General features: G+C 37.2%; 1 protein-coding gene across 41 annotated transcripts in view; it reads right to left on the bottom strand.

Annotated features, from left to right (window-relative positions):
* The window catches only part of TTN (titin), a 332,717-nt gene that overhangs the window by 267,188 nt on the left and 47,481 nt on the right, over window positions 1–18,048 (bottom strand). For all 41 annotated transcript variants that reach the window (XM_089690388.1, XM_089690411.1, XM_089690396.1 and 38 more), the window contains 15 exons: window positions 16,706–16,909; window positions 14,711–14,853; window positions 14,427–14,611; window positions 13,429–13,659; window positions 9,494–9,738; window positions 6,360–6,580; window positions 5,664–5,828; window positions 5,401–5,569; window positions 3,612–5,293; window positions 3,248–3,529; window positions 2,871–3,137; window positions 2,514–2,786; window positions 2,176–2,439; window positions 1,576–1,836; window positions 1,218–1,478 (listed from right to left, as the gene is read on the bottom strand). In XM_089690388.1, coding sequence (XP_089546514.1) covers window positions 1,218–1,478; window positions 1,576–1,836; window positions 2,176–2,439; window positions 2,514–2,786; window positions 2,871–3,137; window positions 3,248–3,529; window positions 3,612–5,293; window positions 5,401–5,569; window positions 5,664–5,828; window positions 6,360–6,580; window positions 9,494–9,738; window positions 13,429–13,659; window positions 14,427–14,611; window positions 14,711–14,853; window positions 16,706–16,909 — 4,853 coding nt within the window. The remainder of the gene's footprint in view (window positions 1–1,217; window positions 1,479–1,575; window positions 1,837–2,175; window positions 2,440–2,513; window positions 2,787–2,870; window positions 3,138–3,247; window positions 3,530–3,611; window positions 5,294–5,400; window positions 5,570–5,663; window positions 5,829–6,359; window positions 6,581–9,493; window positions 9,739–13,428; window positions 13,660–14,426; window positions 14,612–14,710; window positions 14,854–16,705; window positions 16,910–18,048) is intronic.

Genomic DNA, 18,048 nt, shown 5'->3' with positions numbered 1-18,048 from the left:
TCATTTTTAAAATGGTAAACATGATATATTTTATATGACCTTTTATTATGTTTGACTTCCAGCCAGCAGATACAGCTCCAGGCTCAATTTCACATGTTTACCAGGCAAATTTTATTTCTTACCAACAGTATAATGTGCATATGCTCCAAGCACATTGACCAAGCTATTACCAACAGCTCTTGGGCACGACTTCTTATCCGGAGCAAATGGCATAGGCTCCTTGATCATGCGACTGCTGTGAGAGCCAATCACATGGGTCACATGATAAGGAAGCCTTGCTGCCTCCAAGGCAATAAAGCCCACTGGTGTTAAGGGGTTAATGGAAAGCCTAATGTTTACAAAGCTCTCGATGCTTAATGATAAGATTACACAAACAGTTGAATGAGTCAGTGGAGTAAGTCATTCCGTTTCCCATCTCTCTTCTTACTGTATTTTGCTCTGTACAAAATAGTAATACAACGTAAACAGAGACACTGACTGCTCTGATCCCTATTTAAAAAACCCCAAATGCCTTGTGAATCCTGCCTTATGGGTGCGCCCTGTATGAATTTATTTTCAAAATAAACATTTAGTATAAATACAAGTATTTAAAAAATATTAATTTCATTTTAATCACAATAGGCAAGTTTTACCTTATTTGTTTTAATATTTTGAGACATGTTTGTATAAGTTTAACTTCACTAAATGCATGACAACACTTTATACCTTTATTACTTTTCTATTTTCTGTTTTATTTTTTTTAGATATTTAAAAGTGGAAGGAAGAGGGAACTGACCCTCGAAACGCATCAGCCATCTGAGGGTCTTCTCGAGGTTTTGGTGTTGACCTGGTCACTTTGAGATTATGATGTTTTTGATACTAATGTTTGTGAGTATATTTTGGCTTTCCAATTAAAGTTTTATACTCAGGTAATGCACTAGGCTGGTGTGTGCTCTTTCTTCCATTGTTTTTGCAGTTTACATTTGGGTTCTCCCCCGACCCTTAGAGGGCAGCAATACCTGTGCGGGAGATGGATTCCTAAAGACCTGTACTGTGCACACCATCCCACAACTCTTGAGTGCAGGAAACTTTCACTATAGATTTAAAAATTTATAAACTTAAAAAAAATAAAACTAAGCTAATCAATACTGGCCTAATAATCTAATTGACTTTTTCTGAAAGCCACATGAGAATAAAATCATAAAAATAACAAAATAATGGACAATTAACATACTAACCTTCAACTTTCAACTTTGCAGAAGTCTTAGAGGTTGCTACTTGGTAGGTGTATTCACCAATATCTTCAAGCTTGCTAATAGGAATTATAAGCTGTCTTTTTCTGCCTATTGTTTCACTTTTGATGCTGTCACTGAAATTTATTGCCTTTCCTTCCCTCAACCACTGTCCTTTAGAGTCTGGGTTAGCCACCTCACACTCAAAAATAGCTTTCTGAGATTCAGCTACTGTGAGATCCACAAGTGGCTTGCTTATAGCTCCACCTATAGACGCAATAGGGAAGACAAAAAAGTTAATTAACTTTGAGGTTAAGTGCATGTATACACTGTGCATTCTATATTTCTAGAATTCTGTCAATACCTGAAACAGTAACTTTTCCACTAGTTTGCTGTTCTCCAGCAAAGAAGGTATATTGGCCTTCTTCATCCTTCATCATGTCTGTAATTGTTAGAGTGTAAATATTTCCCTTGGACTCAATCTTGTATTTAGGGCTTGGTTTGAGTTCTTCATTTTTGAAAAGCCACAAGGCATCAATTCCAGAATGGGACAGTTCAACTTCCAGGGTGACATTTTGTGTTTCAGTGCATGTTTGGTCACTCAGTCCTTTGATAATGGTAATTTCTGTAAGAAAACAAAAGGCAATGTTGATATATTATTTACAAACTGGAAACATGGGAAACAAGGAGGACACGTGTTATAAAAGCACAAAATGTAAAATTCTGGAATTTACCACAAATATTATAACAAAATAGGGACTTAGTTTCATTAGGCATGAAATATAAGGAAATAAAGTATAGTATTTGCATGCCGAATAGAAATCTGGCAGCTTGTACTGAAAAAAAAATCAATTTGGAATAAATGGTAACTATGGGTAACATGCTTTAAATACTCGCTCTATAGGAGTCTAATTTTATGAAGTTGTAAATTATTTTGTTTAGCTTGTCCGTAAAAAATACTTACTTTCCACAGTAAGGTTGCAGCTAGCTTCTACTTTTCCAATTATAAGTTTGACTTGTCCTTCATCAGAAGAATGGGCTCTTGAGAATACAAGCCGTTGCTTTGCTCCTTTGGCAATAGCTTGCACGCGATCATCAAGTTTGACTGGATGGTCATTTATAGACCATTTAGCGGAGGTCATATCAGGAACTGAAACTTTGCATTCAAGTACTGCCTTTGTTCCTTCTATGGCATGAACATCTTTCAGAGGGATGACAATCTCAACACCTTTAAAGGAAAAGATATTAGTCAGTAGAAGAAGTGATAACATAGTAATATTTCCTTTGGACTTTTACACTTACTGTAAACGGACAGCCGTCCAGATGTGGAAAGATCAAGACCTGGGACTGTGAAAGTATATTTTCCAACATCACCAGCAGTAGTATCTTCAATAAGTAACATGTGAGACTGCTTGTCAATTACAATATGGATGCGATCACTGGGCTTGATCTCCTCTCCATCTTTAAGCCAGACTCCTTCTGCATTTTCAAGGGACAGTTTGATCTCAAGTTGAGCAATGTCACCTTCGCATACTTTCTGGTCTGAAAGTCCTTGCAGAATTGAAATAGGACGAGCTGTGGATAAGAAAAAAAAACATTAGAACTAGTTGGCATCTACAGCAATAAAAATTACTTAACTTTGTAACACAAACAACTTACGTTTCACTTTAAGCTGTGCAGTTGTCTTCTTGCCAGCAATTACAAAGCTATATTCTCCTTGATCTTCCTTTGTAACATCTTTAACAGTAAGAACATGACGCCCTCTGCGAGAGGTAATCACATATTTGCTATCGGATTTAATCTCCGTATCACCATGATACCATTTACCCTCAGTGTCTTCAAGAGAAACAATACATTCCAGTTCCCCAGTTAGTGTTTCTGGAACTTCAATGTTCTCAAGCTGTCTAGTAAACTGAACAGGAGTACCTACAATACAAGGACACATATTCAATTTCATTGTTTAGAACCATCCGTTGTTACCAAATTCTTTAACTAGTTTGGTTAGATTAAAATAACAGTGTCTCGGCATCTCTTACCTTCAACTGTAAGTTTGGCAGTTGTTCTCACAGATTCATCTTCTTTAAGGACACAGCTATAATCCTCAGCATCTGACATATCAATTGTGAGCACAGAAAGGAAATGGACCTTTCTTTCTGTATGCATTCTGTACTTATCACCAGAGTGAATCTCCATGCCATTCTTGTACCATTTCACTTTTATAAATGGCTCTGATGTTTCACACTCAAAGGTGGCCATAGTGTCTTTTTCTTTTGCTGTCAGATCTTGTAAGTCTTGTGTGAACGTTATCAACTGTTTACCTTCAGGTAGAAAAAGGATGTCATACTACAGCCCATAAAAATCTTATGTTAGTAGCATAATTAACACTTAGATTAATCTTACCTTGAACCAGCAAAAATGCATGGCTTGAAGTTTCTCCAGCTACATTGATTGCTTTCACCATGATGCTGGCAGAATCTTCAGCCACAACATCTTTAATGACTAGTTCACACACATTGTCTTCTGGCCAGTACCAATAGATACGATCAGATCTTTCAACTTTGACACCATTTTTAAACCACTGGCATTCTGGGTCTGGTTTGCCCACAACACGAACACGGAAATGAGCTTCTCCACCCTGGGCAACTGTTTGGCTTTGAATTCTTTCAAAAATCTTAGGTGCTTCCATACTTGGGGAAAGCTCAATTTTGTCTGGTTTGAAAGTTGGAATAGTGATTTTGCCTTCATCTTCCAGGGCTTTCTTTTCCTCCTCAGTCAGTTCTTTAGTCACGTGAAGAAGCTCGTCTTTTGTCTTTTTAAGCATATCTTCATATGCTTCATCTTTCCTGCGAGATTTCTGTTCAACTGCAGTAATAGCTTCATAATACCCTTCTTCGGTTCTACGCTTAAATTTACTGCGCAGTTCCTCTGATTCTTCAGATATCTTATCATGGGTAACTCTTTCAGTCCTTTTAAGTTTTATAAACTCTTTTGACCCTGGTTCAGTCGCTTTTTTAACTTCAAATGGAAGTTTTCCTGCCTCAGTTGGAGGAGGAGCAACTTTTGGCTCATGTGTTCTCCTAAGAACTGATCTGAAATCTTCTTTCTGTTGAATTTCTAGTTTCACAACATGTTCGGTAACACCTTCAGGGTTTTCGGCAGTGACCTTCACCTCACCAGTATCATAGGATTTACAGTCAACAATCTCAAGGTAATATATGCCGTCATAGCGGAGTCTGAATCTTTTACTTTTACGGATTAACTGTCCATTAAGGTACCAGTTTACTTTTGGTTGAGGGTATCCAGTAACACGGCACCGAAAACGTGCAATTTCTCCTTCATAAACTCTTGCGGGTTCAGGGAACAAAACAATTTCTGGTTTTTGTTTTTCCTTTACATCCTCTGTCACTCCTGCAAGTGCACCTTCATGGGCTAGCCTTTCTAGCTCTTCAATTCTCTGCATACCTCGCCTGCCCTCTGGCAATTGAGACTCTTCAACAAGACTCTTCTCATCTTTTACAATTAAAGTGGCAGAAGTGTGGTCTGTTCCATATTTGTTAGTTGCCCTGCATGTAATAACACCACTGTCTCTGGGGTAGGCTACCTCAAAATCAAGACTACAGTATCCAAATTCATTCACCATCCGAAGCCTGTTGGCAGCCGCCAATGGCTTTCCGTCATGGAGCCATTCAACAACCATAGTTGGGTCTCCGATTGGTGTAAGACGGCACTCAAAATGTGATGGTCCAAAACGCTTTAGCCTTACTGAAGTGAGCTTTTTCTTAAAGAATGGTTTCTGCTGCTTTTCTTTGTCATACAGATCTCCTTCTTCCCACTGTTCTTGGCCATAACGTAGATGAAGTGGCTCTAGTTCTGGTGCTGCAATCTCCTTAGCTTTGTAGGTGCCCTTAGGAATGATTAACTTTCTTTCAGGTTCAGGTTCAGCAAACTCAACTTCTACATTGACTTTGCATCTAGTAGTGTCACGTCCAGCTTTGTTAATGGCAGTGGCAGTATACCACGCAGAATCCTGTGCAATTGTAGATACAATCTTAAGTGCTGCTTGTCCTTTAGCTCCTTCAATTCTGTAATGAATAAAAGAGAAATCATTGATTTGTTTGTGTTCTATATATATTATATAGGTCAAATATATATTACATTGATCAATAAAGCATATGATTTTTGTACTTACTTTATATTAGGAAATTTGTGAGGAGCAATAATGTCACTGTTTTTCAGCCACACAATATCTGGGTTAGGGTTACCATGAGCTTTTACTGACATTTCCAGTTTAGAGCCTTCTTTTACACTCATGTTCTTCAGTTTCTCCACAAACTGTGGTCTTTGCAAGTGTTCCTTTGCTACATAGGAAATTACATTTTGCATTAGACCTTAGCAATCCTAAACTGATTTATCATAAACTGAATATCATTTACAATTCAGAAATAATCTAACCTTCTACAGTCAATGTCATAGAGACTGAAGTTTTTCCAGCTCTGTTTTGAGCAATGACTGTCCATTCTCCAGAATCAGTTGGCATTGCTGGGACTATGATAAGGGACTGAGTTCCATCTTCCTTTATAACAATTTTATGTGTATAGTCATTGATTATTTGCTGACCTACAAAACAAAGCAGAATAATTAGTACATATTTGTACATATGTTTCAGGATTTCTTTCAATACCACCTCCATTATATATTAAATATGTTTATTATACTGGCACTTTGTATGCAATTAATAATAATAATAACAACAATTATGTGATATCCTTGCAGTTTAGAGACTGTTGATAATATGTTGTAATTTTGTATAGAATATCTTTGGCTGAGCTACTTATTAAATGCTGCAATGGGAAAAGCAATACAAAATATGTTTTCTACTTTTTCTATCTTCAAACATAAAATCTATTTTTCTAAACTTGATTTAAAATTGAAGTCCTATCTGTCAAAAACAAAAGATGGATAATATGTTAGGATAGACTCATACACAAAGTTATTTGGTGCAAACATCAGACATTTGCAAAGCCTGAGAAATTTTCTGAGAGTTAAAAGGCTTAAAGTACCAAGGCTTGGATGGTTAAATATTAATGATAACTTCTGGTTTAAATTCTTAAATATTGACTTATAATAATTCCAGGCTATATTATTTACCATCGTGGAACCAAAATGTTTCTGGCATTGGTCTTCCAACAACTTTCAGGTCAAATCTTGCAGTTTGCCCTTCAGCACATTTGAAGGAGGCAGGTTTCATTACAAAGACTGGCTTATATAATCTCTCCAACTGTGACTCATCTGTTTCATCCAATCGGCGAGCAGGCGAACGTGCAGGAGAGCGTGCAGGGGAGCGGCTTGGTGAACGTGGAGATACAGACCTGTTTAATGTAAGTGTTAGAAATCAATATTTATTCATCTGTTTTATACCCAAACTAGACCTATTTTGTTTGTGCATGTAATCCAATGGTATGGATAATCATTCTTAAGATAAAGGTCAGAATATATAAATTAATATTAATCAGGTATACACAATCTCATGACCGCAGGATTCTCTTACCTACACTAAGTCAAAGACGATAACAAAATTGTCCATCAAATTCAACTTTGTTGATATATAAGGCCTCAAGTGTGGCCCCTGACATCACCAAAGCAAGTAATTTTCACTGAATGTAATGTCCAGAAAGCTTAATATTGTTATAGATTGTGAACACAATACACATGACTTATGATATGAGTTATGCCAAGTTTGATATTTTTCTTGGCAGGATGCATTTAAAATATCTGAGGGGGAAAAAAAGGGATGGACAGCACAGAAAAAGTATGATAATGTGAAAGAATTAAACCAAATCATTTAACTACTAGATGCCAGTTTCCTTCACTGGCCTGAGTAAGCATCCAAGTATGGGAAATACAGACTATTGTTTGCAGGGGGCTAGAGGGTCGCAATATAAGTGCCAAAGGGCTACTGGGATCTAGTTATACTTCACATGTTAGAAAAGTTCTGAAAAAAATTAAGTTAGGAATGATGTATGATAAACTATGGAGTTAGTTTACTAAACGCACATAGGCCGTTCACTTTGCAAGGGAATTTTCAACTTGTAAGGTCTTTTTCACTTAGCTTTGTGAGCGAGGTGAAGCTCTGCTGACTTCCATCATCCAATCCAATGTGCAAACAAATATACTTTTTATTTTTATTTTCCATGCACATGATTGGGCATTCTTTGAAAAGAGAATTTTCACCATATTCACTAAGATAAAGAAAATTTTCCCTGCAAAGTGAAAAATCTCTCAAAAAGTGAACAGCTTTTTTGCCTTTAATAAATTAACCCTTGTGTATTAAAAAAAAAGAAAATCAAAACACTATGGCCCATTTCAGAAAGGCTTTCCGATCAGGTTCGTATGTCAGTTTTTTCATGTGGACCTGAATGGAAAGTCCTTGCATTCTTATGGACATGTGGATGTCAATGGACTTCTGATCATTTACACCTGCCTACCTCCAGGTTCATTCAGGTCCACTAAAAAGACAAAAACGGAAGAGGACTGTGTCCATCTAAACAGAAAAGGATGCAGACTTGTTACGTTTACAAAAACGGACCTGAGTGGATGTAAATGGCAAACATCTGTTTACATCACAAGCTCATAGACATACATTGTGGTTCAGTCTGGATCCATCTGTAAAACTGACAGATGGATCCAGACTAAATATCAATCAAATGCTAATTATTACTCATGAGCTAATATGGTGAATTTCTATAAATAGGTGAAATACAAAAAAGTATATATAAATAAAAAAATTAATAAATGTGCCTTGAATCAAAAATAATAAAAATTAAATCACCTTATTATAAATGCACAAATAGGTTCACAAACACATCACACCAACTCATAAATAGTGTCAGAATCTATATAAAAACAAATAACTGTGCTGCGCTCCTAGATTGATGTAAATAAACTATAAAAACAGTGTAAGTCCTTACAATATATTATCCAAACAGTACACAAAATTGATTGGACCAATCAATTCCCCCTGATGAAGCCACGTGACCGGAGGAGTAACACGTAGGGGAGGGGCTCTGATGTCACCACGCCCAGTCGGCTTTTATACGGCGAGTACAGCTAGTGTGCGGTGCACACAAGGAGATATGCATTAAGGCTTGTTTTAATTATTAAAATGTGAGTGCAATACAATGGCTATGCAATAAAGTGTTTTATAAGGGTAAAGCACTATCTTTTGTTCTTTTTTTGGCATTATATGTGTGGAGACTTCTGGAGTGGATCTAGGAGGATTATTCCCCTTGGAGACTTCTGAAGTGGATCTTGGAGGATTATTCCCCTTGAAGGTGAGAAGGAGGACATATCCATCCATCCATACATCCACTGATCTGCATAGGATAGTAATGAGAGGAGAGACACCAGGTGGATAATCAGGAAATCACGCTGTGAACACATTCAAAGAAGGTGGTGAACATCAGTGCACATTTTATCCTTTTAGGATAAACAGCTTGTTTAGCCTGTATTTTTGGGCTAAAAATGGAGGTGAGCGCATAATTGAGCTTCATATATACCGCAATCATCTATATGTTGGAGTGAATTCACCTGTTTGTACCCATCTCTCAGAAAAGGAGGATTTCACTTTATTATTGATATTGGACACATAATAATGGTATTACACTAATATTTCTCTATATCCTAAAGGGATCATTCAAGTAATTTTGTGTACTGTTTGGATAATATATTGTAAGGACTTACACTGTTTTTATAGTTTATTTACATCAATATAGGAGCGCGGCACAGTTATTTGTTTTTATATGGATCCAGACTAAGCACCCATATGAAAGAGCCCTTTGATGGAGCAGCAACTATAACAGCATTTGTTGTTTGTATTCATGTCATATTGCTATTTTACTATAGTTCTGGTATAGTAACAGAAACAAAATTCATTTTTTTATGATTATTGACTGCTAAATGTTTTAACAGTTGTGTATATCCTGAGTACTCAATATAATTTCTAAAGTGGCTTTGGCAGTGTTATTTTGTTGTGTATTATATTTGTGCTGAGTATATCAATATTATGTGTGAAAGATTACTGTTTGCATTGCTGTTTTGCATGTATTATCGACAATGCCCATGATATTCTATGCCCAGGATATTCTTTTTAAATGCAAAATGTCATGGTGTAATAGTTCTATTGTGTATGATAATTCTACTACTTGACATGATACAATGTTGGCAGAGTACAATCCTTCAGCATTCCAGAACCATCCTATGGGTTAAATGTGAATATTATTTACCGTATTCTTTTAACAGCCTCTGGAGCTGGTATGTAAGCTGGACCTCCAGTTGGTGGGGCAGGCTCCACATACAGTTTTCCTGAGCATATGGAATTTCCTTTAACATTGCTGGCCAAAGCAGTGTAAATACCCTCATCTTCAGTAGATAAAACAGAGATACGCAGACTAGCCCTGCCATCTTGCAAGGTTTCCATCTGGTAGCTGCCTCCGTGTTTAATGCGTTTTCCATCTTTATACCAGGTAATCTGAAGAAATTACATTAATCAACAATCTCAGTAAATTTGTGTGAGATATACAGTATTTATTTTTATAGATTTCTTTTTTGTAGAATAGCTATAATTGAAATTTAAATCTTTTCAATTGAAAGTGAGGTCTAAATATTCTAAGTGCATTTTAATTGCCATAAAGATCTGAAACATTTGATAGAGACAGCAATTTGAATATGTTGTCACTAAAGTTTACAGATTAGGATAAAGCAGTTGTCCAATCAGATTTAAGGGGAACACTTTTAGAAGTGCACATCCGCGCCGCCATATAGCAAATATACTGCTACAGAGCGGCAGGGGTGCGCAAAATCATGTGTATATACGTGATTGTGCATTTCTGGGTAGGGGGCGCACACGAGCCATGAGCGCACCCTACCCGCGCCGCCATTCATGGCCACGGCTGTCAATCACCGGGTCCCAGCCAGTGATTACCCACCGGCACCCGGCAATTACCAAGGATCTCTGACGGGGAGGAGGGCTTCTTTGTTTACTAACAGTCATCCTCCCCTTTGGCCCGGGCACACTGCTCTGGATGGCTATGCTCAGCACATCCATCCAGAGCAGTGTGATTACAGTAAAGCCCACACACACCTTCCCCCGGTAAAACACTCCCAACAAGAGTTAACCCTTTGATCGCCCCTTATGTTAACCCCTTCCTGCCTAGTGTCATTAGTACAGTGTCAGTGCTCTTTATTAGCACTGATCACTGTATTGGTGTCACTGGGGATGTCAGTGACACCAAGTCAGTTCCCCCCAGTGTCAGAATGCCGCTGCAGTCCCGCAGTCCTGCTATAAGTCACCATTATTAGTAAAAAAAAAAAATTCCAGTATCTATATTGCTATTTGTAAACTCTATAACTTTCACATAAGCCAATTAATTTACACGTATTGGGATTTTTTTAGCAAGACATGGAGCAGAATACAACATTTAGCCTAAATTTATGAAAAAAATGTGATTTTTAAAATTTTTTTACTGTACATGTTTAATAGCAAAAAGTCAAAAATATTGTTTTTTTCTCAAAATTGTCGTTCTTTTTTTTAATAGCGCAAAAAATAAAAAACACACAGGCGATTAAATACCACTGAAAGAAAGACCAATTAATGGGAAAAAAGGGCGTAAATTTAATTTAGGTGCAGCATTGCATGACCACGCAATTGTCAATTAAAATAACACAGCGCCATAATGCAAAAAATGGCCGGGTCAGGAATGGGGGTAAATCCTTTGGAGGGTAAGTGGTTAAAGTTATTATTTTAATGTAAATAAATGTAGCAATGTTTGTTAATGGTTCAAACACCTTATTTCTATGTATAATCTGTAATTGTACATGTACAAGGGGCTACTGCTAATTGCTACTACATATGTAGATGTTTCTTTCTGGTTGTGCCTAGTGATTCTTTTATCTCACTACCAGTTTTCTAAAACAACAGAGCCTATTCAGTCTCTAAAGACTTTAAACACATGGGGGTTGTTTACTAAACCTGGAGTGTGCAAAATTTGTTCAGCTCTGCATAGAAATCAATCAGCTTCCAGGTTTTTTGTCAAAGCTTAATTGAACAAGCTGAAGTTAGAAGCTGATTTGCTACAAAGCACGGCTGCACCAAATTTTGCCCTCTCCAGTTTTACTATATCAACCCCACAATGCTTTTTGATAACTAGATTGAAACCTAGATTGTAAGCTCGAAAGAGCAGGGCCCTTGAACCCCTCGTGTTTTGCATTGTATTGTTACTGTACTGTCGCATGTTCTGTCCCCTTTGTAATGTACAGCACTGAGCGAACTGTTGGCGCTTTATAAATACTGTATAATAATAATAATAATGTGATCTAAACTGCTTAGGCTTCAGGTTACACAATAGAGCAAGTTTTTCATTTACAGCATAGAAGTTATTTTTTCACTCAAAACATAAATATTAATTGATAATTAAGAGTGAGTGAAAATGTGTATCCATTAAACATTGCACTTCTCGTATTTATAAAATACTCACTACAATAGCTGATCCGATCCTGCCACCATACATGGAGAAATGGGAAAATGAATGGGGTACACAATTGAATGAGCAACAGAGAAGGAAATATTTAGAATTGCTCATGGGGCAATCGATATGAACACTCTGGAGATGAATTACACATTTTTGGTAAGATGGTATATTACGCCTAGTAGAGCACATATGTATCACCCGGAGAACTCTTTGTTTTGTTGGAGGGGCTGTGGGATAAAGGGCACAATGGCACATATAAGGTGGGAATGTCCCAGAATACAGGAATTTTGGCAGTTGCTAGTGCAACAAGTGTTAGAGATTGTAGGAGAAGGTATATTAAAAGACCCATAGGTGTGTTTATTTCACAGTACTGATCTTACAGTGAAACAATACAAAAATACGATTGTTCCTCAATTAATGCGACAAAAGGGGTGATTCCAAAATTTTGGAAAACTCAAGAAATCCCTAAAGTAAAAGTCTGGATAAAAAGGGTAGAATCTATATATAGGCAGGAAACATTATATTATAGTGAAGAGGATAAAATGGGTAAATTCTTAACATTTTTGAATTTTATAGGGAATAGGGAATTTAAAACCACACAGACATACTCTCAATTGTTGAAGTAAAAAATGCATGAGAAGAGGGAGGAATAAGTTGATAAGAAGTTATAATAGGTGATTAAGACAGACGAGAAAAGGAGGATGTAAAGATGGAGCAGATGTAAAGTGGAAACAGGAGAGCTGTTGGGGAGAGGGGGCGTTAGGGTTAATATATTTTTTTTAGTGTTTCGGGTATAGATGTTTTTTGTATTAGTGTTGTATTGGATGTGTTAACTGTAAATAATAAAAACATAAGAAAAAAAACAGAATTATTTAGGTATGTTAACATGCTCCCAATTTATTCACCTGAAGTATGCATTTTAATAATAGATCAATTGAGATGGAAGCTGATGCCATCAAACATTTAAAAGTCAATATTTTTCAGAATACATTACTAATTGAAGTGCTTTTGAAGGGTCATAAAATTTAGCAAAATCTGCCTTATCCAATATTACAATTTATGTCCATGCATGTCTATTCTTCAAAATAACCCAAAAACAAAAATGTAATAGTTGCCCATTTTGTCTTTTAAATATACAATTGAAAGTGTTTTGTTATATATCTGCTTGAGTAAAAAAAAGAAGTTCCTGTTGATATCCTGCACTATCCTGCAGAAATCTTTGAGCTAATAACATCCTATACTTTATGCCTGTGCTAACACTTAATAATTACATTGTTTTCAGGTATCTTTAAAGACCACTGAACCACAGCACTCTGTGTTATTTACAGGGTTCCATGGTGTTATCAATTTCCTGTTGTCCTGGTACAGGATAGTGAATTAGTGTTGTCATGCTAGGTCTACAAGTGTGTTACTGATAGAATTACAAGATGAAACTAAAGGAAAAGAGCATGAAAAAAGAAAACAAATGCAGACACAACATCTAAGGACTGCTAAACTGCAATATATAAATTTTTGTTTTTTTGGTTTTGTTACACCTTAATACTAGCTTGGTATTTTCTGTCTACCAGGGTGAACAGTTTGTTTTACACTACTGGAAATTGTATGCTGGAAACTGTCTGAACTGTCCTTAACTGATCAATGAAAATGATACCACACACTGTATGTCAATGAAAATACTGCCTTTTGTTTACCTTTGGTAATGGGTATCCAGACATTTTACAGTGGAACGTAACTCCTGATCCCTCAAGGATCTGGTAACTCTTAAGTTTTATGTTAAATCCTGACTCAATTATTTCAGATTCCGGAACATCGACAATCATTTCCTCCCCATCTTCTTCTAGTAATTCCTCCAAGGTAATCCTAATGATTCTGTATTCAATTTCTTTAATAAGTTTCTCTTCAAATGAAGTCAGCTGATATTCCTATAAAATGTCATGGATATCAAATAAACACATTGTATAAGTGATGCTTCAATACAGTTTTGATTTTAGTAAAAGTACAAAATTACTTGTAACCTATAAATATTATGTTCCTACACTGGCTTCCGCTCTCCCAACGAATTCAATTCAAAATACTAACAACAACTTACAAAGCCATCCACAACTCGGCCCTGTACTACATCACTATCCTGGTCTCAAAATACCAACCAAATCATTCTTTATGTTCCTCCCAAGACTTCCTGCTCTCTAGCTCCCTTGTCACCTCCTCCATGTTCATCTCCAGGACTTCTCCCAAGTCTCTCCCATCCTATGGAATTCCCTACCCCAATCTGTCCAACTGTCTCCTACTCTGTCAACATTTAGACTATCCCTGAAAACCCATCTCTTCAGACAAGCCTTTCATGCCCCCACCTAATATCTGTACTTTATTTTCTCCATCAGCTTGTTCCCCACAGTTATTACTTTTTGTATCAATTGACCATCCCTTTTAGATTGTAAGCTCTAATGAGCAGGGCCCTCTGTTTCCTACTGTATTGGAGTGTATTGTATTTGAACTGTATGCCCTCACATTGTAAAGCTCTGCACAAACCATTGGCGCCAAATAAATCCTGTATAATAATAATAATAACAATGTCCCTAATAACCCCAGATGAGATAAGGATGTAGTGAAACTTCTGCATGTGAATATTAATTATTGCTTGGGGTTACAAGTATTCCCAAGATTGTTTGCCTACTGACATTGTATTTACCTCATGAATTGTAGTCTTAACTAAAGTAGTATCCTTGGCCATCTTCTTTCTGATAAGGGCTTGTTCCTTCTCATATTCCTTATCATACTCTGACCGAGGTAAAGTTGGCGCGGCTTCAGCTACTTTGGGTTCGGGTACAAATGGAGTTGGCTCTTCGTGCATCCTCATGTAATGATCATATTCAGCTGTTCAATGACAAAAAGATCAAATATAATTCATATCAGTTAGTCATGATTACAAATCATGTTATGTTTGCTGAGTTTGCTGTCTGAATGTTCGTTTACCTTCCTCCAAAAGACTTATGGTCTCAGTAGCTTCTCCATATTTGTTTCGGATAACAATGCTGTAATCTCCAGCATCATCAGCAAAAGTCATAGAAATCTCAAGTTTGCATTCTCCAGTATCCTTGTTATAGGACACTTTATATCTGAAAAGAAAAAAATATATAGGCTATCAGTCATAGATGTCAGTTTATAATACACTGAAGTATGTTAAAACATATAGAAAAACAATGTAGCAAACTGCAATACTAAAGAGATTAAAGGAGAAGTACAATCAAAGTTCATTTGGCTGTTCTTCTCCTCTGGATCATAGGAGCGCAGTTTGTTCTGCACTCCTATGACATGCTTTCAGCCAAGAGCAGGCTAAAATCTACTGTCGGGTGAGGTTACTCAGCCGGTCCAGGCTGGGGAAAGATTGCAACCATATGGCCAGGATCCACCCAGCCTGGACCAGCACCTGCTGAGATCCGCTGAGAGCCTGAGCCAGTCACTCCCTTCCCGTCCACAGCCCAACAAAGTTTATCATGCATTTGCATGGCTGCTTTTCATAATACTATGCAATGATAGCATATCAGATTTGTTCACTGTAGCACTTGGGTGATTGCTCCATAGTAACTTATATGATATGACCCACAGTCCTTTGCTTTGCCCTTGAAACCAGATGGTTAATATGACTTGTTAACAGGTGTATTTCCTTTAAAATACTTCCAGAGCTACAGTTTGTCCAAAACATACTAAAGTGTAGGATAAAGGTGCAACACTATGGGCAATACACCATACATCAACGCCCACTCACATTCTTTTTGCCATGCTCCGCATACCCCTATAAGTGTCCCTCTTGTTTATTTTCAAATGTTATCAGCTATGTAAGGGAATGTTACATGTCCACCTAACTCACTGATCTTCCCCACCCCTCCAGTGACAGCCTCCCTCACTAGCCACTCAACAATGTCAATGTTTTGCTATGCTGCATGCAGAGGGAGTAGGGGAGAGGGAACCTTGGGCTCTGATTAGTCAGGGTCGCCATCCATCATACTCATGCTGGCCATCAGCTTGCATTGTCTCAATGAGTGGTGGAGAGCAGTGAGTGAGGTCACCTCCTGGTCTCCAAAAGATTGGCTGAGTAGAGTTTGCCTTCTCTGTACCCCTTATTGTTTTAGCAGGTCTCTGCATGTAGTGGGGTTTCCTCCTGTTTTTGCCTAATTGACTGAGTTGAGTTCTGGAGATATTAGGGTCAACTCCTGTCAAATTTCTGATTGACTTAGTTGGGCTTGAAATGTATTGGGGTCACCTCCTGTTGTCTGAGCAATCGCCTGCATGGATATTTTAGTAATTCTGGCACAGATACCCACCCTTACATTGACCACACATAAAGATTTATCACATTAAACACCAGTCAAAAACAACTGTGCAAGAAAAACACAGAGATGACACTTTAACTCTCAGTTTATTCTCATCACAGGATGGCTGGTTGGAGGAGGGGAGCACTGTCAGGTATGCAGTACAGGTCTACATGAAATCTAATGGGCCTGTCTACCTTCCATAAAAATGTGATTAAAATACAGTTTTTATAACTAGTACTCAGTGACAAAACATGGATGCAGTCAAGTCCCCCACAAATGCCAATTATTTTGCAGAGATAGAGAATCCACAAACAGAAACCTAAAATAATCCTGCAGGTAAAGTAAATCCACTCCAGGAAGTACTGTGGGTGATAGCCACAGAAAGCACCACCTTGCAGCTCAAATGTTCATCAAGAAAAAGCTACCATAAGTAGAAAGACAGGAAGGAGAAAAGTATACTGGAATATTGCATAAAAAAGATTCAACTTCTTTTACAACAAAGGGGTAGATCTGAAAAAAGCCCACAGGAAGCCTGCAGGCTCATACAACATACAGTATACGTGCTCCTGTCACTCCACAAATGAGCACCTAACTAACAAGATACTCAATACGTCATTAAAAAAACAATTGCATTATATGGCCTGTATTTCATTACCTGTATCCAGTGCTTAGAGGAACGCCAGCCTTTTTCCAATAAATATGTGGCTTGGGGTTGCCTCCAATCTGACATTCAAATATAACGCGGCCTCCCTCGACCAACTTCTGAATAGTTGGTTTTCGAATGAAGAAGGGTGCCACTCCTTCTCCTGTTTCAGCAGGAGCAGTCACCTCTATCTCCATCTTCTGCTCCTCTAAGTATCTGTAAAAAGATGGTCAATTAGGTATGTAACTAAAGCTGTTTTTATTCACTGCTCTCTCATTGTCTAATATACTATCTTTTGTCTTGGACCCATATAAATATACATCTACAAAAAAAATGTGGTCACACTTAATTTTACATATTACTATCAGAGTTGTGACTCTAGGTAACAGGTGACTTGGGGTTAGCGGGACCCTATTTATACGTTTTCCAAGTTCAAAGTATTTTTATTTGGGTATGTATTACATAGTTTTAATTTTTATTGAACATTACACTGAAAGCATTTGATATTTTTTAATTGGTTGCTATTTCATACTTTATATAGTGTATTTCCTAAACAGGTCTGCAAATTCTTCTTCAGCATTTATCTGCATATTAGGTGACATGATCAACAATGCTATATAAAGAAAACTGTAATGACAGAAATATGGGAACTGCAATTCTACATTCCCTCTGAAAATTCTAGTTGCCTAGTTGTTATGCTCACCAAGTAGGTTCACTGTGTGAGTCATGAACCTGGAACAAATGTGCAGCTCAGAAAAGTCAGTAAAAGATCAAAAGTCCTTACCCCAGTACATCAAGGTTAGTTCTACAGTGGTTCCAGGTCTATGACTTCAAGTTTTACAGCACTAGGTCTCTTTGATGGCCATGCAAATAACATTTTTAAATAGAGGTTCACTCCATCTCATTTTACATATTAGTAAATCAGGCACTGTGATAGTAACACATTGACATACTACTTAGCCGGATGCTGAACCGGCATATCTAAAGAGCAAACGTACAATATCCGCATAAAAAGTTTTAAAACTTCCTAAATTAAACTTTTTACCTGTAGTGCAGATGATACTAATAGGCATACAAACATGTTAAACTATTTATTATGCTGTTAGATTACATTTAGTGCTGAAGATTGCAAATCTAATCACTGAAATCTATGATTTGCTATAGTCATGTTTTTATCTTAGCACACTGTTTCAAAAAAGTCTTGCAAATTTAACAGTTAATAACATACATCTAAGGCCTCATTCCCATAGGTGATGCAGCCCATATAATGTGAGTGAACATTTTTTGGCAGAACCGTAAATTTCCAGGTACTGAGTTCAGGCAGCCTATTAAAGTCTATTAGGATGCGTGGCTGT

This window comes from Staurois parvus, unplaced genomic scaffold (genome assembly GCF_062004578.1).
Source record: "Staurois parvus isolate SC_StPar_1 unplaced genomic scaffold, SC_StPar_1.0 ptg000530l, whole genome shotgun sequence".
Classification (NCBI taxonomy): domain Eukaryota; kingdom Metazoa; phylum Chordata; class Amphibia; order Anura; family Ranidae; genus Staurois; species Staurois parvus.
Note: the sequence above shows the minus strand (reverse complement) of the source record. Positions and strands in the feature narration are given on the sequence as shown.